Source organism: Fusarium oxysporum, chromosome I, assembly GCF_013085055.1.
Source record: "Fusarium oxysporum Fo47 chromosome I, complete sequence".
Classification (NCBI taxonomy): Eukaryota; Fungi; Ascomycota; class Sordariomycetes; order Hypocreales; family Nectriaceae; genus Fusarium; species Fusarium oxysporum.
In genome coordinates this window covers 3,634,347-3,654,517 of record NC_072840.1, presented here as the reverse complement: position 1 = coordinate 3,654,517, position 20,171 = coordinate 3,634,347, and the positions used below count along the sequence as shown (strand labels likewise).

The following is a 20,171-nucleotide window of genomic DNA, read 5'->3' as shown; positions in this document are numbered from 1 at the left end:
AAGCCGGTATGAGATACGAAGGTGTTCAGCCCTCAAAATCATCGAGAGCAGTATTACGAATAGACATTAAGCGCTAGGCCTTATTGGCATGTATACCTTCATCCTGATCCTCATTTCATCATCCTATCCCTATGCAGAAACATCAAATCATTACCATAATATTAAGCGTGCATCCTTCATTGCGATTTGGACCTTTGGTTGGTGTTGCTGTACGAACCAGACTCTGTTAAAGCAGCTGGGTCACCAGATGCAACGGCTTTGGCATTGCGAATCTCCCACTCAAATTCCTTGAGGGCCCGGATTTCCCAAGAGAAGAAGAGTAGCGAGAGCAGACCATCGATAACACCAGCGACCAAGCTAAGACTGCTGGCCAGCATGAGGACGAATGCGACATAATTTCCAGGACTAAACCAGACAGCGACAAGACATGCTAGCCAGACAAGCAATGCGCCAAAGAAGTGCACACCCCGCCAGTAGCGCTGGCGAATCTCGCGAGCATGGTATTTTTGTATCATTCCCAGAATCTCATCATAGGTGGACGCGTGAAATAAATCGCGATTAAAGAAGCGACCTCGCCTCAGCTGGGTATCGGGATCCGCAGTCTGCGCTGCGTCACCTGAGTGAATGCTGCTAGCCGGGCTACTGGGGGCCAAGTATGCGCCAGTCTGGAGAGCAGCAGATGGTGTTTCGGAGCGGGGATCAGCTTTAATAGGCAATGGGGAAGGGGTATGCCGGACGAGCGTGGCTTGAACAGCAAAGTGGTCGGAGAGGGAACAGAGGAGATCAGGATGCCGCTCAGTCATTGAAACATGAGCCGACTTGACGATCCAACCAGGAGCGGTAGCAGGAGCATCGGGGTCGATACCTGTCGAGGCAAAGATGTAGTCGAGTCGCTGACCTTGAGGATCAATCGTATCGGGTGGGACCTCGCAGAGATCGCCTCCCTTGAGCCTGTTCTGCTGATTTTTGTTCCAGCGCCATGTATTATAGACGGAATTGCTAGTTGCGCCATTCTCGACAAGATTGAAGTCGGCTGTCGGTAATGGCCGATGACGATCCTTCTCAGATGGATGGTAGGCAGGACCAAGAGCGCTGTCAGGGTGTAATTTGCGCCAGACGTCATGAACAGGCGCATGTGCTGTTATCACACGGTGAAATATGGACAAGGGTAACATGTTGAAATCACCCATTCCGATAACGAGGTGTCCACGTTCAGCAGCGCCGCGCAAAAGCTTTGAAATCTCCCATGACTGCGCAACTCGATGGCAATCGTATGTACTCACGGGCTCGGGCTCGTATGGGGAGTGAGTCTAAGAATTCAAGTCAATTAACAGGCTGAAAAGCGATATAAGAGATTCAGACTCACATGTGTGTTGAAGACCTCGATAATGTCCTTTCTCCTTGGCCCAAAGCGAATTTTGGCGCAAGCAACACCCTTGCCTACATACCAGTCTCCTCTCCAAAATGCAGTTGGCCGTCCATTGAGGGGATACTTGAACATGGTACTCTCCTCGATCGGCCAGTGACTCAAGATGACCAGACCGCCACCAAAAGCACCGCTGTGGTAGAACTTTCCATACGGGAGAACCTGGCGAGTGTGATGCCGAATGGCTTGGTAGTCCTCCTGCGTAAAACATTCCTGCAAGGAAACGATATGCGGTGTAGGGACAGCATGTGCAATTCTATGACCTATCTCGTCAAGCCTTGCAACTCGCTGGGTCGATATGTAGCGAAGACCCCAGCAGTTGAGGGTCAAGAGGTTGATCTCAGAGGGGAGATTATGAACATCATCATTGTTGACGGCAATGGTGGAAGGCGTTGTGACATGCTCAGCAGCGTCACTTGCCATGACCATGGCGCCGGTGGAGTATGCGGAAGTAATGGTGACTGATATGTCTCGTAAATATCAGACCGTCGGAGAAAGAGGGTGAGACAAGGGACCGGGCATGGGACAAGTTTTGGATCTCAGGTCGGAGGGTGGAAATATTGAACGTGGCGCGATGCCTCGGCTGCTGGATATTAGTTAATTAGATGAGGGCACCGGCCAGGTGTCACTGCTATTAGTGGTAGAGCCTAAGAAGCGTAAAAACGACAATAGTACAAATTATTAGTTACGATCGAAAGCAAAATTCTAAAATGAGGGAGATGCGATGGACGGTCACCGCCAAGGAAAAGGAGTGAGAACACGCGACGCGAAGGAGTCTAATGTGATAATTTACAGAACACTAATTGAACCAATACCACGCCTCCTTCTTGTTTGGGGACACTGCCGGTACTTGTGGTCACCCGGACCATCCGCTCCAAGGAGGGGCCGATACCTGTGGGGCTGATTACCGAACGGGAGGTCTACATACTACTCCGTAAGTTAGTAGGTATAGATGCGGCAGGGGTCGAGGAAAGCCGAGTGATAGAGCAGCAATGATTAGTGATGCACTACTAAAGTCATAGGGTGTTCCTCTTGTTGCTGGCGCCCTTCTGTCTCATGCAATTTTGTTCTGTGAGAAGTTAGCGTCATGATAACTATTAGTATATTTATTAGAGATAGACTATTCTCGTTGCGTCCCTTCGCTAAGGTATTATTCAGGCCTGAGGTCAAGATGCCAAAACAAATTCATCATATTGCCTCCTGACTTTAGACTAACTGACCTAAGTCTTGTCTCTCTTAGGATCAAGGCCCTAAGTTTTCTTGCCCCCTCTACTTTAGGTAGGCACTTTAAACGGTTTCAGCTCTCGTTTTGAACTAAGATATGTAGAAGCTTCCAGGAACCCTGCAATTCCACCAGTAAAATAAAGTTACTGGACTATCAGATTCAGAGCTTCATCCCTCTCCTCACTCTTATCCTCACACTCAATCTCAGCTGCCACATGGCGAGCTTCATCATTGGTTCGATACCCCTCATCGAACTTGAGAGGCGTCATGCGTCATTCTTGGGTATCCATCATAGAACCATCTGGTAAAGTCCAGGTATGTACGGAACTCTTCACTTGTAGCCACTACTGCCCGGATCTATATGACTTCTCATGTCTGGTTCACCCAACGCCTATAAGTTTAATTAAGAATACTATTCTCTTGATAGCCATAACCTTCAACTTATAACTGTCCATCCACATTCGCAATGTCTGTAGTCTTTGAATCTCTTCTCATCAAGTTCAAACCCATCCTGGTTGAACACCCCGAATCCCCTCCGGCTTCTTTCTCATCTGTGACCGATCACCTCAAGTCAATTCCTGGGGTCGAGTCCGTTTACCTTGGCAGGCCCCTCGAGAAGCCTGATTACTGGGTTCTGGGTATCCGTTGGGCCTCGCGCCCTGCCTATGATGCCTTCGTTTCCGGCTCTGCTGCCACCGATTGGCATGCCTCTTTGCGCGCCCTGCTGACTGAGCACCCTATCGTCAGTCCGATCGCAGAGTATACAGGCCGTGCCGAGCTCGCCCTCCATGCACCCATTACAGAGTTTTGTACCTGTTGGGGTGCTGATGAAACCTTCACGGAGGATAACATGAAGCCATTCGCCGTTGCTTGTGAGGAGGGTGGGTTGGCTGGGCTTCATGGCTTGGCTTATGGCGAATTTGTACAAGGAGAACATGAGAACCCTTCAGTTATTCCTGGTCGAGCATCCAGGCTACTGATGGGTTGGGATAGCAAAGAGGCCCATTTGCAACACAAAAACAATGGAAGTGGTAAGTCTCATTTCTTGATGTTGCGCCATTAGTACTGACTGAATTGCACCAAAGTGATTGATGATAACGTATACTATTTGCTTGCTCGGAATCAGAGCCTTGAAATAGTGAGCCATCTAGGAAGTTAATAGTGAGAGCCTGAGTAACTAACATCTCATGTAGTATCATGTCCCTTTCAAAAAGCTCTGAGAGACTCAGCTTCACGCCCAAAGCTTGCAGATAATATCAGATTGTTATTGGATTAAGTAGAGAACAAAATAACACTGAGTCAATGCGCCGTCGAAAATCAGATACCTTGAAAGCTGTCACTTGTCAATGTGAGGCTCTCTCTTCCTGCCAATAAGCACCGTCTTGTTTCCGTATTCGTCCCGATGAAATGCGATCCGTCCTTGACACCATTTCTATACCATTCAATCATCCTGCGACTTTTCTTACCCACCCTTGAAACTTCATCTCAGGTGGGTGGAATGGTCTTCTCAAACTTCTGAACTGTACCCGGTGGCCTGATATCGCCCTCATTTTGAACCTCCAAAACACACTGCATCCTCCTTTTAGCCTCTCGATGTCCCCTGCAAATAGCTTTCTGTTCGTCCTATTCCGTTGATCGCTCGAACGTCGTCGTACCGGTATCAAAAAGTTAGATACGATGTTTCTCCGATTCTGTATTAGGATTTCAAGGTTAGAAATTTAACTCTTGCTGGATCTGTTTTGCACCTCACCAAGTCGAGAGTAGAGCATGTACAATGCCATACGGTTACATTCCTCCGTTCCGGTAATAGTCACCAGTCGCTCGTTACTATTGTCCTGCGGCTCGTTGATCTTGATCACGCTGTTGCTCATTTGGCGGATCTCGTTGATCTTTTGTCCACCCTTGCCGATGATAGCACCGACCATATCGTTCGGGATGTAAATCTGCTGTGTGATGGGCCCGCCGGGGATGGCACCGCCCATGGGCTGAGCTTGGGGAGCACCACCATGAGGTTGAGGACCAGCATGAGGGGCCATGTGCGGTTGGGCGTGAGGAGCTGCGCCATAGGCACCTCCTCCCTGAGCACCGCCATAATGCATAGGCATGGCAGGGTTGGCCTGAGCAGCTGCGTGGGGGTATTGCTGAGGATAAGGCGCGGGTGGCATATGGTGAGATCGCCGGTCGTTGTGGCGGCCGTAATTTTCACTTCGTCCGTAGTGGCCCGAGGCAGGTTGGGGTGAGTAGGGAACAACTTGCATGCCGCCTGGGATCGAGCCAGCAGGGGCGCCGCTACGGGTTGCGTAGGCAGACGCAGCAGGACCTCCAAACCTATCGTTAAGCTGTTCGAGAAGGGTGCTGCCAACATAGTAAGTTGCGATATGGACGGCATCAGCGACACCCATCACTACCAGCGATCTCTCGCTTGACATAGGTAAACATGAGTCAGAAGCGTTCAACCGAGCACCAGATGCCTCTTGGATCTCACGAATACGGGCACCACCCTTACCAATGATGGAGCCAATCAAAATGTGCGGAATGAGTAGCCGTAAGGGATATGTTTTTGAAGATGCGGTTGAGGATTCGTTGAGGGGTTCGTTGTTCAGTGTTCGGATGATCAAGCCAAAAGCCTGAATTGATGTTAATTTGTAAACCATGCGTCAGGAGAATCACCATACCTTAGCTACAGCGTCCACTATACCGCTAACAGTAAGAATACGTTCAACGGCCCCCTTTTGGTAGTCGCTGACTGTGCACTTAGCGTTGGAAAGCTTCCTGATGTTGGAAACATTCTCGCCCCCCTTTCCAATGACGGTAGCTGCCTCCGGGCTCGAGATAACAGCGCGAATGTGAATCCATGAGGTCTCGTCATGAGCAGCAGCAGACGTTACAGCGTTGGATGCAGAGGCAGCAACTGTGGCGGCAGCGGCGGCCTTAGTGTCAGATGCATGGTCCAAGGCGGCATCGTCATCATCTTCAGACTTATGGGCTCCGTTGACCTTATCATCATGGTCCTCTGCAGGGACCTCGGTGGGAGCTTCAGGGACCTCAACATCGTCGTCGTGCTTGTTCTTGTCGAGAGCAGGTCGTTTGGCATCGGGCTGATCACCAGCGCGTGAGGGCGAAGAAGCTTCTTCCAAAGGGCGTTTAGCCGACTGGGTTGGTTGTGTTGGGGAAGCAGACATATTGAAATTGTTATTGTTCACGCGAGTTTAGTCTTTCTGACAATCGACAATTTGAAAACGTCTCGTTCTTTCTATTGTTCGTCTTATATACACTCAGGGGTTTTCGAAGGAAAACGTGCTGGTGTAGTGACTCTCGCTGGGTGTGCTTCGGTGAAATACTCGTGAAGTGACTTATGTCGCGTAAAGACGATGCGTGTTGCGGGCTGAATGGAAGGAAGAGGGATTCGAGATTCGGGCTCAAGGGCGGGTTCCAGAACTCTTTCAGCGGGCGTCGAGTAATTACCCGGGAAGATCTCCTAGATATAGGCGGGAGAGGGAGGGCGGAATGATTGTCTTGTGATGCAAATGTTGAATGGTGGTGAGGATAGGTGAAGCGATCGATACTGGGACGGACTTCTTAAAAAGCAAAAAGAGGCAGTGCTCAGCTCAAACCTTCTGACCCGGACTCGAGGTTTATTGATCGCAAAAGTCGCCAGAGTTCTGAGCTCAAGCGCAGAATCTGGAGCACGAAGTATCTCGTCGCGAAGCGTCGGAGGATGAGAAGCTGAGACGAGAGAAGCAGGTTCTCAAATGGATCGGCGCGCGGTGTTTTAGAACTTTCGCTGTCGCAATGGATCCCAATACCAGGGAAGGACCAATCCAAATCAATCAGAAGAAAGAAAAAGAAAAACAGAAAATCTCAGAAACGATTACGAGGAATCGCTGAGAATGGAAAAACGAGGATCTCACGAGAGCAATGGCAGGTGAAAAAGGGGGGGAATGAATATGACACGACAAAGGTCGATGGTTTGGGGTGAGGAGATGGGAGAAAGCCGGAGAAGTAGCCCTGCGAGAATCCATCCTGGGTAAGGTAGGTGCTAGGCATGGAGCGCTGTGAGATGTCACGTGCACCACCTCAATCTGGGCTTGAAGCTTGGGCCACAAGAGCTCAGGCGCTCCACCCGCCTGGCGATGATACTACCTTAGTAAAGGTAGGTAGTAGACAATCACAACCCACGATATAACTAGTACCTACCTCTGGCACTGGAACCTTCTTTTTGATAGCCGAACAAATTTCAAATATCTCATAGATACAAGTGCGATGACTACGCTTGTCTCGCTATATCTGAAGACCTCCGATTAGTTGCATTTGAACAACAATTGCCTGTCTTGAACAGCTCCTTGGAAGGTGCGAAGTGACATATCTCGATCACCTAAACCCGTACATACGCTGGGTCCCTCCATCCTCACAATTCTCAATTCTGCCCATGCTCCAGCAAAGTCAAAACCCTTGCCCATTACTTGAGCCAGTTGCGTGAACCTTACGACAATGGACTACAGGTCGCAACCTACAGCAAAAGAGGAGTACACAGCGAATGTTGATCAGACATTAAGAGAACTTCAAGAGAGAGTCCAACAACATGAAAATGAGCTGGAGAAGGTATGCACGCGCCAAAAACCAACATTATACCAATGGCTAATTTCTTACAGCTTCGTTCGGAGCAAAGCCAACCCCCAGAGTCAGCGGCTGGACAGGCGCGTCTCATACAGGTGGCTCTCAAAGAGGTGACAGAGTCGGATCCCTTTCTCCCCTCGCCAGGGTCGCTGTTACCGACGCTGTTGGCGTTCCGCAAGACTCACCAGACCATTCAAGAGTCCAAATCCTATCTTGCCTCTCAGCGTGTAGGCCATGAACAACTGTCGCGTCAGCTTGAGGCGGATGAAGCGCGTCTCAAAGATCAAAAGCTCCTTGGCGATGCTCTGACTGCACGTATCTTGTCGCTACGCGATGAAGTGGATGCGGGTACTCACGTCACCCCAGAAGAAGGGGCAAAGGAACTATTGCAAGAACTCAGAGCTAAGAAGAAGTCTTATGACAGAGAGACGTCAAAACTTATGAAGGTTCTCCTTCGATTCATCGATAATCATCTGGCACCCATGCTTGCGGCAGAAGAGCTAGGAGGGCCTGTGGTTGGGGACCTTATAGGTATTGATGGAGACGATTTGGCCGTCGGATTTAATGCACAAGGGAAACTAAGGAAACCAAAGGACAGCGATGATAAAGAAGATAAACGGCAACGCAGAATCGATGAGATTTGGGGACAGGCTACTAATGGAGGCACGGGGCGCCAGGACGAGATTGCAGCTGCAGCTGCAGAGATGAAGCAACTAACAGAGGAGCTTCTCAACACGCTTGCTGAAGCACAAGGTAATAACTCAGCATCATATGTGCAATTGTCGCGTGAATCTGCGGCTGCACGGTTTTTGGTGAGATCTAAGGTTGCACAATTCCATCCTAGAGATGCAACAAGGCTCAGACTGGTGGATTTCGGACGAGATCTGGAACCCTGAGTAATAACAGATATAATGAAAGCCTCAAGAACAACCCCATATGTCTTATAGTTATGTTTCTGTAAAGTCACACAAGTGAATATTCCCACCATTGACAGAAGCTAATCTCCCGATGGTGATTGTGGAGTTTGGAGTACATTATAACAATTGAGGATAGCTCATCATGAATTATAATTGTATGCAAACATAGGCCTAAGACTTCCGCAATGATATCTGCGCGGAATAAGGTCCGGCACAGCATACAAGCAACCTCTTAAAAATAGGTTCTGCTGATTGGTCAATTCTGTAAGTGATTAACGCGCTAGGTATGGAACGCCAGAAACAGCAGAGATGCCGGATTATCTCTCTGATATACAAAAAAGTAGGTGTCTTGACACTTGTAATGAATTATAATTATGATGATAAGCTTAAGAATCCCGTGGCAACATTGTTGTTAGCTAAGGAAGACTACTACAAACCCCAGGCTATGTTAACATGATGGGAGAGAATCGATATTCCTCGTGTTCTTGAAGTCCAAGGAGCGTTACCCACCCAACCGCGTCGCGTCTGTCGTGGCCCAAGCTGGCTGGCCCTTAAACTCCAGCTTCGAATGCAGTATCCACGACAATTGCTTCTCCATTCTCCCTCCTCATATTCCACAATGACCTCTGAAACTCTCGTCCCTGATAACTCTGCCGTTTCTTCACCTCCCGCCAAACGTGCCAAGACCGCCGCTACAATGGAAGGTCCCCCACCACTGCAGATTAAGAAGCTTTCCGACAAGGGTCGTTTGCCCACTCGTGGGAGTGCCTTTGCTGCCGGCTACGATATCTACGCTGCTCGCGACACAACAATTCCCGCTCGTGGCAAGGCGCTAGTTGACACTGATATCAGCATGGCTGTGCCTGCCGGAACCTGTAAGTACATAGCCAGTTGAAGCCCTGATCAACCAGCTTAAGGCCAGCTACCTGACAAAATGATGAATACAGATGGACGCATTGCCCCTCGATCGGGTCTCGCTTCCAAGCATTTCATTGACACAGGCGCTGGTGTCATCGATGCCGATTACCGCGGCCAGGTCAAGGTCCTGCTCTTCAACCATAACGAATCCGACTTTGAGGTGAAGGAGGGCGACCGCATTGCTCAACTTGTTCTGGAGCGCATCTACACCCCCGAGGTTGTCGAGGTTCAAGAACTCGAGGAGAGTGTCCGAGGCGCTGGTGGCTTCGGCAGCACTGGTTAGATCTTCGAGGAGGATATGCTGACTTCTCCTCTGCCGAGTTTTATGAATTAATGAATTGGGTTTTGGGCCAATGCAATAGACCTACTGTACACAGTTGAAGAAGGCTGATTATGGAAGAGAAGCTATCCGAGTGAATTATTTAACCCTGGACGATAGATGTGAAAACCTTGAATGGATTCTTGATCAGGCATCTATTCCACAACCTTTCTACCCATTTCTATTTAATCTTTGCTGGTTTCTACTATAGTGGTCATTGTAACCTTGGACAATCCCCCTCCCCTTAGATCTAAATGGCCTTCGCAAGGTATTGCGTCGCGGGGGAGCGTAAGCAGTCCAGATTCCTCACAAGTTGAAGCTCTGCCGCCTTGCTCTTTACGAGGTGCGCCTTAGTTTGGTCAATTCGATCCTCATCTTTCATGTCGTCCGTTGTTCGTTCAACCACCCTCTTCATGCCCTCGCAGGTCTTGGATAGAACCTCATGCATACTGCCTAGGACCTTTTCTGCAGCGCGTGCAAGGGGTAGCTCAACAGCCGATACCGAATCGTCGCTAAGCCAGCTGGCGGTATGCCGCAGCCGCTCGTCAGCATTGAAGACAGCCTCACGCATGCGGATTACCATAAGAGCGCCAAACATGTCGCCTGTACCACTGAAATAACAATCGATTGATGGGAAGACAATCTTGAAAAAGCGAGCTTTGCCAGTAGATGTCATGGTTGAACCAACAACAGAGAGATGCGAAGGCGGATGGTCTGGCGCCTCAAGGTTGACTGAAGTAATGACGACATGAGGAATCTTGTACTTGTCGTGGAGCACTTGGATAGCCTTTCGGAGACTGTCCATGTCATGGATTTTGACTTCCGAAAGCAGCCTTTTCGTAAGAATTATTAGTTGGAATCTCTAAAATCTCGACAAATGCTCTTAAACATACTCGGCCTCGAATTGGTTTGGAAGAATCAGATCCGCGTCGTGGATGAGCCTCTTGTATGCTGGCACCACTTCCTCGGAGACGTAGATCTTTCCATTGTCACCCATGACGGGATCGAGAGCCCAGAAGAACTTGCCAGGTGCTTTAATTGACTTTTTCTTAAGTTCCCGGCCTATCTTACCGACCGTATCGACGGCTTCAGCGCCTGGGATATATCCAGAAAGCATAACATCAAAATCATCCAGGTACGACTGTTTCAGTCCTTCCCAGAGATCCATGATCTCCTGTGCTGAGACTCTCGTTCCCTTCCATTGCTTATATCCGGTATGGTTGCCTTTACAGGTGAAGTCCGCGAGTTAGAAACCTGGTTTATTATTTCACTCCATCGATCGAGATGACATGAATACTCACTGAACTGTACGGTGTTGAGAGCTGCGACATCACATCCCAAAGACTGTAGCACAAAGACGGCAATCTTGTTACCGACATACCTAGTGCATATGAGTCACTGCGACCCCGAGGGGGAAAAGATAGTTACCCAGAGACAACCTACAGCAACGACCTATCAGCCTCGGCTCAAGATGTTTGAAAGTGACAGGATATTTGATGGCATACATACATGGCTTGCCACAGCGAGAACCCGTGTATCGGGTATTGTTGGGGTGATGGACATGTTACCAAAAGCACCAGTTCAATTCCTCGATCTCTTCTTGATATTCTGCAAACGTTCTGAATAGAAGTCTACGCAAGCCTAGGCAACCCAAGATTTTGCTTGTGTGAGAGACGTCACTGAACAAAACCTCTCAGTCGGCGTCAGCGGACGATTCTGCGGTAGAATCCTAAGACACCGGAGCTTAGATGAAATGGGAAGCCTGAGCGTTATTTGTGAAGATCGAAGGAACAGAAGAGAAAATCCGTCGCTGACTCAAGGAAGTAAATTAGTTCTAGAACTCGGTTGCAGCGTCTTTTGAGCTGTATATCGCTCGATATTAGTCACGAGTTAACTTGAAGAAATCGGGTTAAGCCTGGAGCATCAACAAGCTACCTGTATGTACAAATGTTGGAAACAGAAACTTCAGAATACCTACCTACTTGTCCAATATCGGTCTGAATAATGAAACGAGCAATTGGCTCAATTGCAGCGAGGATAGACAGTATTTTCTCTACCCTTTTGAGCTGATAGCGAAAGGCTACCAGTGACTTCCATTTGGTCGTGTGCCCCGCCAGCCTCTGCTACGATCCATTGTAATCATTGCCCCGCAGCAGGCTTCTGAATGGCACAGTAGAATCATGCAGGCATAATTTGTGCCAAGTCAATATCAACTTTGATAAACACGATCTCATATTATCATTTATCGTCATGGTCAACAAGGGACTAAAGCTCCTGACTTGGCATCCTTGTATTCCCTATCTAACCTGTTCGTTTACATTCCTTTCCCTTCGCACACGCCTTTGATGCCTAAAGTAATGCTTCCAAGAAGCAGGCAAACTTCTTGGTATCCGTATTTCTTGCATTGCCCTCTTTGACATGTGCTCCGTCGGAATCGCTGGATGGTATCATTGCAACCGCAAGCGCCGAGCTTCTGCCATGTAGCAGGATGGTGTCGTATTGCATCATGGCACTCTTCTACTCCTCATCACCAATCTTAGGCGCAAGATAGAAACGCAGATGGCTTTGACCCTGAAGATCGTATTCAACCAAGAGGGGCACTTCATTAGAGAGCTTGATCTTGACCTGCTCGGAGAGGCCAGCAGCCTTGCAGAAGTTGACCAGGTACTTAAGGGAGAAGGTGAGGGCGACAGGCTCGGTCAACTCAATCGAGACACTTTGTTTGGGTTTCTCGACATCCTCATGGCTTCGAAGAGTCACTGAGCCGTTACCAATATCGCCATTGCATGCGAACTTGACACCGTCCTTGGAGGCCTCGATCATCACTGCCGAGTTTAGTGTTAGATAACAATCCAGTAGCCGAACATGACGCGAGCCTTGCAAGAACTAACCTGATTCTGACATAGCCATCAAGTCGGTACAGATGCGACGAAACTCGCCAGATGGCATCGCAATTGTAGCAGCATACTCGGTGTCGGGAATGCCCAGGTGCTCCTGGTCAATGTCCATGAGCTTGAGGTCATACTCGCTGATGCGGTCGTTCTCAGGGCTCTCGAATTGCATATTCAGCACATCAGGGCCATCCTCAGCCTTGAGCGTGAGCACGTCGTTACTCTGAGCAGCGCGTAGGACCTTGGTCAGGGATGTGAGGTTGACACCGAGGGAGATGTTGCGGTCGCAGCGGAATGGCTCGAAGGATTCAGCAGTAAGCATCATGGAAACCAAGGCAACATGGGAGTTGTCCATGGCCTGCAGCTGAATGCCACTGTCATTGCAGTCGAAGTTGCAATCTTGGACAAGATCCTTGATTGCATCGACGACTTTCTTCAGAAGATCAGCTTGAGCGAGTCGTGCTTCCAACATATCTGTTTATCTGTTAGCATACCACTGATACGTCTCCTCACGAGACGTGAAGCTGCCACGCATATATGAAAAGGGCGGGGTGTTCGTTGCTCGGGGTGACTGACTGATCGAAAGGTTTGTTGGCAAATTGTGGCTAGATACGGACAGGGAATATGAGCAAAGGATAAGTGAACGGAATAGCTCGCAAAGTAAGGTGTGTTATGGTTATGGAAGGAGTATGGGAGGTTGTCTGGTGGATGAAATGCAAGATGCAGATAGCAATGTGCTTTTGTCGCGAAATTGCTAGGCTGCTTTACGCTAGCTGGCAGGTGGGGAGCCACTTAACGCGCGACCATCAAACAACCGACGCGTCGCGTTTCAGGCGGACGCTTGTCATCGGTAGAAAATTGGAAAGCACCACTATTCACTAACTCTATTATAGCCTCAGGGAGAAAGAAAACCGAGAAATTATCCTGAGTGATGAGCAGCTCTAGGTGAATTTAGTGCAGACTAAGCAAGTCTTTAGACTAGGTAGGTAGGTAGTTATTTTAATCACTTATTCTAGAGATCCTAAGTTCCAATACAGAGATTATGTTTTCTATATCTCGATACGTATATATAAGATCATAGCTTGAGAGGGATATGTTATTCCTAAGCTTAGTGAGGTCCCTGTTATTCCAAAATATGGATGGATGCCCACCTTAGTACCTAACTCAGAGGTCCTCGATCCTTTGGCCCTCTATCCGACGGGTGCGAACCGCAGAAGTGTCTTTGTACCCAGGTAGACTCTCAGGCTCTTTCCAGTTCTTCAAGCCACTAGGTACTTACCTAAGGTAATAGGTGAGTAGGTACCGGTACCTAATTATTGTTACCTTAAGGCACCACTGACCGGTAGAGAGAGATGGTGCCAAAATTGTCCATAAGAATTGTCCAATGACCTGTTATGTGCAAGGTAGTTAAGTACCTACTTAGGTAGCTATCATACATATGTTACCAAGAATAAGTTCTCCCTTCATCATTTACATTGAACGAAATAGATCGGTAAACAAGACCGAATGATTTCCTAGAAGACCGGCTTGTAGCGCATATGTCTTGCGGCTATCTTCCATAAGGGCACATTGGTGTGTGATTCTATGTCGTCCAAAACCTGATCGCCAAGAATGATGATAGTGGGCAAATAATACAAAACCAAGATCCCCAACCCTGAACCTGAAACGCCGCAGCCATCCATGGCTTGTCTATAGAATAGTGTCGTTTATAGAGAATTGTGCGTGTCGTCGTGACGCTACCTGTGCTTGACATATTTATCTGTCTGTGGAGCTCGAATGTGAATTTTTCATAAGTCGATAGCAAGAATAAAAAAACGGTTCGGTGTCGATTCAGACGATTGTTTTGTACTTGGTGAAGGCGGGAGAAGGCGATTGAAAAGTGTTGAAGATAATGATCGTGATGTTTGTTTCATAAAACCGATATCCCTACATTGACACAATCCGACCTGCTGGTGCGCTGGCACGAGTTCGAGGTCGTAGGTTAATAACTGTCTCTAGCTCCCGAAGCATACCCTTGGTTGCATCAACGTGCTGTCGGGCAAGAGCCTTTTGTTCTCGTTCCTCCCGAACCTTGACTATTCTTTCTTCTCGAGTGAGCATGCTTCGTGGTCGCGGGAGAGCAACGGCTTCAAAAACTTCGGGTGCCTCCTGTTCCGTGGAACCAGCATACTCAGAACTAGGCGGAGACTCGCCTGTCAATGCTTTGAGAGCTGCAGCAGCCCCACCGTTCTCGTCTACAGTAGTGAGTCCACTAAGAGAACTAACAGGCGACAGCAGAGTACTCATGGATGAAAGCCTCTTCTCGTTTCTATCGATGCCGAGTGCCAAAGCAGCCCTGCCCTCTTCCCACGCGGCCATCAGGTCTTTCAGATCCATGCCGATGGACTCATATTGCGCCATTAGATTCGGTCCGAGCTCCGAGATGTCGTTCGAGTCGTTCAGAGTTCTGTCAGATTCTTCACGAAGCAGTTGCAGCTTCGCCTGTAGGCCCCTGATTCCGCTTGATAGTGAGTTGAGTTTCCGAAGTTGAGCTCTCCAGCGCTCCCGTCCAGGCGTAAGGGCATTCTTTGGCGTAGGGGAAGATGGAAAAGCTAGGGAAGCGTGAGCATGTGACTAATCGATGAGAACTTGCATCATATTCTTACTATCTTGCTCGCTGAGAATGCTCTGTAGCCTAGCATGAGCAGTTTGAGTTGAGCTGTTCACGCTCAAAAGAGACTCTACGGCCGTTGTCCAACGAAGCAAATCATTTGCATCACTGTTGGCATCCAGAGCAAGTAGGGCGCAAAGGAATAGTTTCCGTATGGTGGAGAATCGAGCAGCCAGAATTTTGAGGGTCCTCAAGGATTCAGGATCGTCCAAATCCTCATCACTTAGTCCTTGACGGGCGTCTGACATGTCGAAGTCGGTAATGTCGTATATATCGTAATATTTTTCCAAGTCTGTTTGCTCCGCAAATCCGTTGACAACTGTACAAACCTGGTTGTAAGAATCAAGAACCTCTTGAAAAGAATGTCTCAGGGCTTTGCGCAGTCTGACACATCGCCGGGTTTGGGTACGGTCTTCTATACGGCTGATTGGTGGCAGGGGAGCGCTGCTGTAAATTGTTCAGTGCATGTGGTGGCAAGAAAATGAAAGACCTACAGTCTGTAACCTCGAGACACCAACTCGACTTCTTGTATGAGAGAGATAGCTGCACCTGACGCACTGTCAAAGTTGTGTGAGTTTTCGACGAAAGAAGTGATTTCAGACAGCGATTGCGATCTTCGATACCGGAGCCATTGTCGTTTCATGTAAACCTGGCCAAGCAGGACGGCCGCTGCGCAAAGCATGAGAAGAAAGACCAGCCTCTTCTTGGTAACACCACTGCCAAGAACCCAACTCAGAACAACCGCAACCGCAAGAGCGGCAAGAACTGATGCCAGAATTCCTTCCGTGGACAATAGGGATTCATCTTCGTTCGTTGGCGGGCTAGGTCCCCTGTTATCGAGCTGCGACTGCCCCAGGCCCGAATGGCCACTTAAAAGCTGAGACGCAATGATGGTATATCGGAATCGTTCGAGAAATTTGGCGTTGTCAGCTCGGTCGATACTCGCTGCGACCGCGGCCTATGGCAAGTGGTTTTAGCAATCGTTGATAGGTTACACCAGTTCGAGGTGACGTACTGAATATTTCCTGCTAGCAGATCGCAATGAGGAGGGCTTCGGAACTTGTAAATGAAGCCCATTCGGAGCCTTATTCCGGAATCTTGGTTTAACCAAAGGTCGACCAGTGGGTGCGAAAGGGGATGGACTGGATGGTGGTGATGGGCTTGATCGACCAGCGGATGAATCAAGTTCGGGCGTTACTGCACCGGGCGCCCAGTCAGCCTGGGGCTCATCTCCCCCATCTTGAAGTATGTTAGTCCACATAAGGGAAGAGCGGTATCGCGCGCAAGGGAGAATGATGCTCGCTCACCTCTGAGGTAGTCGGCGAACGGAGTCTCCTCATACACCACGGGCTCCATCTAGCTTCTCTGTGACGTCGTCGGGGTCGATAAGCAGTCACACAGAGCCATCGAGCGGTGCTGATCGATGCAGAGTGAAAGTGTCGTATGTGATATCTTGTTGCGATGTTGATTAAACCAGTACGAGTGTCGTGTTCAGGAGAAGGCGACAAACAGTATGGACGGATTACGGAGTATTAGACGAGCGCGAGCAGGGACAGGCTGGTTCGTTGATGTTGCCAATTAGGGGAGCTCCACGCTCACCGTAGTGGCCAGCCGGAGCCGCGGCAGGGATCGTGTGGCTATCAAGGGCCTGTCAAAAGCGCCGCAACCTTGACGGAAAGTATACAGACCCCGGAAGCTTGAAGTTTAGCCTTGTTAGGTGTAATTTCGAGCCGAACTGATACTATTTATGCAGTCAACTGTGAAAGACGTAATAAGGTGCAGGGAGACGCAGGGACGACCCAAGACACAGCGTATCAGCATACAGCAAACGGGGGCTCTGGAGCTTTTGAACACATGTTAGCCCCTAGAGGAAGTGAGAAAAACTCAAGGACCCAAGTCCTGAAGTGACAAAATTAGTTGGGTAAGTCGAAGATGAACTCTAGGTGCCTTTATCAGTTTATTTTTAGACGTCCCTGAGAGCAAGAAAACTTCAAACATTAAGCTAGAATCAAATATTCTGAAGGCCTGCTAAGATATGCTAAACTCATTTAAGTCTTTTTGTGGCCTGCCTTAGAATAGAGATCCTAAGTTTTCTTGCCTCCTCTAGGCACCCTATTCAAAGTCTCGAGTCTTGTTGCTCCCCTCCCCTCGAGACCTTATGACAGAGGCAGGAGACGCTAGATGCCGCCAGGGACTCGTTTGTGGAGCATGGTAGATAAAGATTGATAACGCCTGAGGCATTCACTTAGTTAGCTTATGGAACTCAAAGAACCTGGGGTAATATCATTTTTCTGGTTGGCCACTTGTGTGTGGGCCAAATGCTCCAAATTGAAAGTTCTCTCACCCACCACCTTTTCCTACCAGTACCTAGGTGCCTTACCTTCCAAGAAACCAGCTCTAACGTGAATTTCGCGCAGAGCATAAGGTACCCACGATGCTGACATGAACCGAATTCCGATACTGTGTCCCGCGATTCGAGGAATTCCAATCCTTCGACGATGCACTATCCCTCACTGTACCGGCGCTCGGGTGTGTGCCCTGTCTCAAGCTCACCAAGTGGCATCTGGATCGCCAATACCCTATTAGCCCGAGCCATTGAGCGATCCCAACGCTTCGATCCGATTCCTAGCCGATGCTTGAGCTCATATGCCGGGCCTCTCGAGAGCCGACGTCGTTTGGGCAAGCGACATATGGTTGCCGTTGTACCCAATTCTCATGCTTCACCCTTTCCTTGGAGGATCGAAGTGCCCGTTAATCTCGGCGAGTGGACTTGGGAGGCTCCTGTTGCACCGAATGATCGTCATAAAAAAAGGATTGGTCTGTTCGAGCGCTTTCTCAGGAACCTCGAGGACATGGGACACGAAAAAAATACCAACCTTGCAGCTGCTACACCACCACCGGAGGCGGATCTGGTGCCCGCGGCAGTAACTCTCACATCAATAGAACAGGCCCGGGGTGATATGAACGAGCGACTCGCCAAATTTTACAAGTTCGAAGACGAAAAAGCACTGAAGAAGATATGCGAGCCCTATGTTCTTCAAATCTTGAAGATGGTCGAGGAAAGGACGATTTCCAACGACGACCTTATCCGGGCTCTCGATCCATTCGACGACCATCTCAGGCAACGAGCGCCGGCCAAAGTCCTCGATAATAGGGTTGCCAAACAATGGGTCTACATAATCCACGCCATGTATCGTACCCGGACCACCTCAACTGGAGATTTGTATGGGAGCCATATTTGGCACCAGTGCCTCAAAACAATATTGCAAATGGCACCCCAGCCCTCTACGTTCCATTGCCTCGAGGAGCTACTGAGATTGATTGCTCTATACGAAAAAATACAACTAGATACATGTGACTACCTCGACCTAATGCATAACCATAACCGACTGGAAATGGCACAGGGCGAACAATATCCTACACGACCTATATCATTCCGCCTCTTGCGCCGCAGTATGCAATTGACTCGATTAATTTCTGCCCGAGGTCTGACGCAAATGGAGACATTTGAAGCTTTGACCAAACATTGCTTCCAGTTCGTCGATGAGACCACAGACCAACGTACGTTAGCTTTTCAGCTATTGTTGAAATTGGCGGCAGTTCCAGGTCTCAAGGCAGATGAATTCTCTACCCTCGCCGGCAATGTTCACAACATGCAAGATTGGGCAGAATCAGAAGTTTGGCAATTCATGGCTATTCGTCTTATGAGCACGACGCAGGGAGGAATACGGCCTGAGCAATTATACAAATGGATTACCGGGCCTACACAGTTACACTGCTGGGCAGCAATGCTTCAGGACTCTCGTCATAGCGAAACCAAGAAACGCATAGCGAACTTGAGGGCGCTTACACATACCAGTGAAACCTTTGGACGCCTTGATACATTGATCAAGTCGATTCGACTGGTGAGCGATCATCATGGGATTATAAAAGATATGATGAAGATGGAGAAAGACCCGTATTGTGCCGTCATGCTTTGGGAATCATATAACACAGGAGCGTCAGTTAAGCATAAATTCCCTTGGTACATGTGGGCACGACATGCAGAAGCCATAGTAACGCATCCGGACCTACCACCAGACCTCATCTGGCAGATCGCTGAATTTTGCTCATCAAAGACTGCTACCCGGCTGAAAGCCCCCATCGTACGGAATCTTGTGTTTATGATGGACTTCCTGGAAGAGATATGTCAGTTCTACATGAAGAAACCCGGCCTGACAACCCGACAGCGCCTAAGATATATTGAAACCGCAATCAATTGGGGCAAAAGGACTGGACAGCATATGTCACAGCCCGCGATACAAATTCTAGCTGAGATTCTGCTTCAAGATCTCGAGGAGGGTAAGATGGGCCGCAAGACACGCCTTCGATATTTGGTCAAAAAGATTAGGCATTTCTATGGAAAAGAGCAGGCAGCAAAGGTTGCCGTCTCGCTTGATGGGTGGAGATGGACCAACAGGCGTAGAAGGGGGGAGATGCCACGAATGCCAGCGCCAACGAGGAAGGCGCATTTCAAATCAGAAGAACCGACCAAGGAGCTCCTAGAAGATTCAATGCAACTAACTCTGGAAGAGAGCCTGAAAAGACCCCTTCGACAAGCATGGGAGCAGACCCTGCCACCCATCGGCCGAGTTAGGTACGACATCGAGAGCAAGGAAACACGAGAAGACGACGACAACAGGGTGGAAGATGAACGTACTTTGGAATCTATCATGAAGGCTCAACGACGAAAGGCAGAGGCCAACTCCGCGATAGGTTCAAGCTTTTAGGTAATGCATGATGTGGTTCTTGTTAACATATAATACCCCAAGGAGAGAAGAAGAAAGAGTATTCCATCAATTTTGATGAGAAAAGTTTAAAAACGCTCAGCGCCTCGTGAACATAGGTCCATGTGGAACTTGGCAGAACCCATAGCCCCGAAGAATAAAGGAACGAATACGAACATAGAATCGCCCATGCGGCAGTAGACAGCTTTTGATACGCATGCCTGACAATCTTTTTAGGGATAATAGATAATTTGGATTGATGTGATGCAAGGCAACTTGCAAGAACAAATCAAAAGACGTATCAGACTATTGACGAAGAAATCATGAGACCGTGTCATTATCAAATCTAATTTACAGATGGAATTCAATAGATACTGCAAATCTCCGGCGTCCATACATTAAATGTCATTACAGACACGAATAAATAGCACAACAAAAGCAAG

At 48.7% G+C, this 20,171-nt stretch overlaps 9 protein-coding genes across 9 annotated transcripts; 4 read left to right on the top strand and 5 right to left on the bottom strand.

Moving 5' to 3' along the window:
- Positions 1-3: 3 nt before the first annotated feature.
- On the bottom strand, positions 4-2,178 carry FOBCDRAFT_5404 (inositol phosphosphingolipid phospholipase). Its single transcript, XM_031182335.3, has 2 exons — positions 1,367-2,178; positions 4-1,310 (listed from the first exon to the last, which is right to left on the bottom strand). The coding sequence occupies exons 1-2, from the start codon at positions 1,853-1,855 to the stop codon at positions 177-179; spliced, it is 1,623 nt and encodes a 540-aa protein (XP_031043103.2). The 5' UTR covers positions 1,856-2,178; the 3' UTR covers positions 4-176.
- Positions 2,179-3,079: 901 nt separating this feature from the next.
- Positions 3,080-4,136, top strand: FOBCDRAFT_283958 (uncharacterized protein). Its single transcript, XM_059611646.1, has 3 exons — positions 3,080-3,681; positions 3,736-3,788; positions 3,844-4,136. Exons 1-3 carry the CDS (start codon positions 3,117-3,119, stop codon positions 3,868-3,870), a joined length of 645 nt encoding a protein of 214 aa, XP_059463864.1. The 5' UTR covers positions 3,080-3,116; the 3' UTR covers positions 3,871-4,136.
- FOBCDRAFT_283954 (uncharacterized protein) lies at positions 4,137-5,832 on the bottom strand (the record flags this gene model as incomplete). The annotated part of the gene is made up of 2 exons (XM_031182329.3): positions 4,137-5,277; positions 5,326-5,832. The coding sequence occupies 2 exons, from the start codon at positions 5,830-5,832 to the stop codon at positions 4,369-4,371; spliced, it is 1,416 nt and encodes a 471-aa protein (XP_031043097.2). The 3' UTR covers positions 4,137-4,368.
- Positions 5,833-6,813: 981 nt separating this feature from the next.
- FOBCDRAFT_212046 (uncharacterized protein) lies at positions 6,814-8,295 on the top strand. Its single transcript, XM_031182328.3, has 2 exons — positions 6,814-7,252; positions 7,303-8,295. Exons 1-2 carry the CDS (start codon positions 7,142-7,144, stop codon positions 8,161-8,163), a joined length of 972 nt encoding a protein of 323 aa, XP_031043096.2. The 5' UTR covers positions 6,814-7,141; the 3' UTR covers positions 8,164-8,295.
- Positions 8,296-8,803: 508 nt separating this feature from the next.
- FOBCDRAFT_267478 (dUTPase-like protein) lies at positions 8,804-9,385 on the top strand (the record flags this gene model as incomplete). Its single annotated transcript, XM_059611404.1, has 2 exons — positions 8,804-9,059; positions 9,132-9,385. The coding sequence occupies 2 exons, from the start codon at positions 8,804-8,806 to the stop codon at positions 9,383-9,385; spliced, it is 510 nt and encodes a 169-aa protein (XP_059466596.1).
- Positions 9,386-9,574: 189 nt separating this feature from the next.
- On the bottom strand, positions 9,575-11,234 carry FOBCDRAFT_5386 (Ribokinase-like protein). Its single transcript, XM_031182325.3, has 5 exons — positions 10,931-11,234; positions 10,850-10,860; positions 10,723-10,802; positions 10,315-10,645; positions 9,575-10,254 (listed from the first exon to the last, which is right to left on the bottom strand). Exons 1-5 carry the CDS (start codon positions 10,982-10,984, stop codon positions 9,672-9,674), a joined length of 1,059 nt encoding a protein of 352 aa, XP_031043093.3. The 5' UTR covers positions 10,985-11,234; the 3' UTR covers positions 9,575-9,671.
- A 401-nt stretch (positions 11,235-11,635) lies between these two features.
- Positions 11,636-13,046, bottom strand: FOBCDRAFT_212037 (proliferating cell nuclear antigen, N-terminal domain-containing protein). Its single transcript, XM_031182319.3, has 3 exons — positions 12,889-13,046; positions 12,313-12,786; positions 11,636-12,246 (listed from the first exon to the last, which is right to left on the bottom strand). The coding sequence occupies exons 2-3, from the start codon at positions 12,782-12,784 to the stop codon at positions 11,939-11,941; spliced, it is 780 nt and encodes a 259-aa protein (XP_031043087.1). The 5' UTR covers positions 12,785-12,786; positions 12,889-13,046; the 3' UTR covers positions 11,636-11,938.
- A 1,105-nt stretch (positions 13,047-14,151) lies between these two features.
- Positions 14,152-16,492, bottom strand: FOBCDRAFT_5367 (Mysoin-binding motif of peroxisomes-domain-containing protein). Its single transcript, XM_031182317.3, has 5 exons — positions 16,270-16,492; positions 15,978-16,201; positions 15,457-15,920; positions 14,958-15,409; positions 14,152-14,903 (listed from the first exon to the last, which is right to left on the bottom strand). The coding sequence occupies exons 1-5, from the start codon at positions 16,316-16,318 to the stop codon at positions 14,239-14,241; spliced, it is 1,854 nt and encodes a 617-aa protein (XP_031043085.2). The 5' UTR covers positions 16,319-16,492; the 3' UTR covers positions 14,152-14,238.
- Positions 16,493-17,264: 772 nt separating this feature from the next.
- Positions 17,265-19,962, top strand: FOBCDRAFT_212032 (uncharacterized protein). Its single transcript, XM_031182316.3, has one exon. The coding sequence runs from the start codon at positions 17,461-17,463 to the stop codon at positions 19,729-19,731; it is 2,271 nt and encodes a 756-aa protein (XP_031043084.2). The 5' UTR covers positions 17,265-17,460; the 3' UTR covers positions 19,732-19,962.
- The last annotated feature ends 209 nt before the right edge of the window (positions 19,963-20,171 follow it).

Excerpts from the sequence above, each read along its gene's own strand:
- FOBCDRAFT_5404 (XM_031182335.3), bottom strand. The coding sequence starts at position 1,855 with ATGGTCATGGCAAGTGACGCTGCTGAGCATGTCACAACGCCTTCCACC. Across the intron at positions 1,311-1,366 it reads TCGAGGTCTTCAACACACAT|ACTCACTCCCCATACGAGCC; the intron begins GTGAGTCTGAAT and ends TTGAATTCTTAG.
- FOBCDRAFT_283958 (XM_059611646.1), top strand. The coding sequence starts at position 3,117 with ATGTCTGTAGTCTTTGAATCTCTTCTCATCAAGTTCAAACCCATCCTG. Across the intron at positions 3,682-3,735 it reads ACACAAAAACAATGGAAGTG|TGATTGATGATAACGTATAC; the intron begins GTAAGTCTCATT and ends ATTGCACCAAAG. Across the intron at positions 3,789-3,843 it reads GGAATCAGAGCCTTGAAATA|TATCATGTCCCTTTCAAAAA; the intron begins GTGAGCCATCTA and ends CATCTCATGTAG.
- FOBCDRAFT_212046 (XM_031182328.3), top strand. The coding sequence starts at position 7,142 with ATGGACTACAGGTCGCAACCTACAGCAAAAGAGGAGTACACAGCGAAT. Across the intron at positions 7,253-7,302 it reads ATGAAAATGAGCTGGAGAAG|CTTCGTTCGGAGCAAAGCCA; the intron begins GTATGCACGCGC and ends AATTTCTTACAG.
- FOBCDRAFT_5386 (XM_031182325.3), bottom strand. The coding sequence starts at position 10,984 with ATGTCCATCACCCCAACAATACCCGATACACGGGTTCTCGCTGTGGCA. Across the intron at positions 10,646-10,722 it reads TCTCAACACCGTACAGTTCA|GCAACCATACCGGATATAAG; the intron begins GTGAGTATTCAT and ends TCACCTGTAAAG. Across the intron at positions 10,255-10,314 it reads CCAAACCAATTCGAGGCCGA|GCTGCTTTCGGAAGTCAAAA; the intron begins GTATGTTTAAGA and ends TCTTACGAAAAG.
- FOBCDRAFT_212037 (XM_031182319.3), bottom strand. The coding sequence starts at position 12,784 with ATGTTGGAAGCACGACTCGCTCAAGCTGATCTTCTGAAGAAAGTCGTC. Across the intron at positions 12,247-12,312 it reads GATGGCTATGTCAGAATCAG|TGATGATCGAGGCCTCCAAG; the intron begins GTTAGTTCTTGC and ends TAAACTCGGCAG.
- FOBCDRAFT_5367 (XM_031182317.3), bottom strand. The coding sequence starts at position 16,318 with ATGGAGCCCGTGGTGTATGAGGAGACTCCGTTCGCCGACTACCTCAGA. Across the intron at positions 16,202-16,269 it reads GTTCGCCGACTACCTCAGAG|ATGGGGGAGATGAGCCCCAG; the intron begins GTGAGCGAGCAT and ends ACATACTTCAAG. Across the intron at positions 15,921-15,977 it reads CTGCTAGCAGGAAATATTCA|GCCGCGGTCGCAGCGAGTAT; the intron begins GTACGTCACCTC and ends CACTTGCCATAG.
- FOBCDRAFT_212032 (XM_031182316.3), top strand. The coding sequence starts at position 17,461 with ATGCACTATCCCTCACTGTACCGGCGCTCGGGTGTGTGCCCTGTCTCA.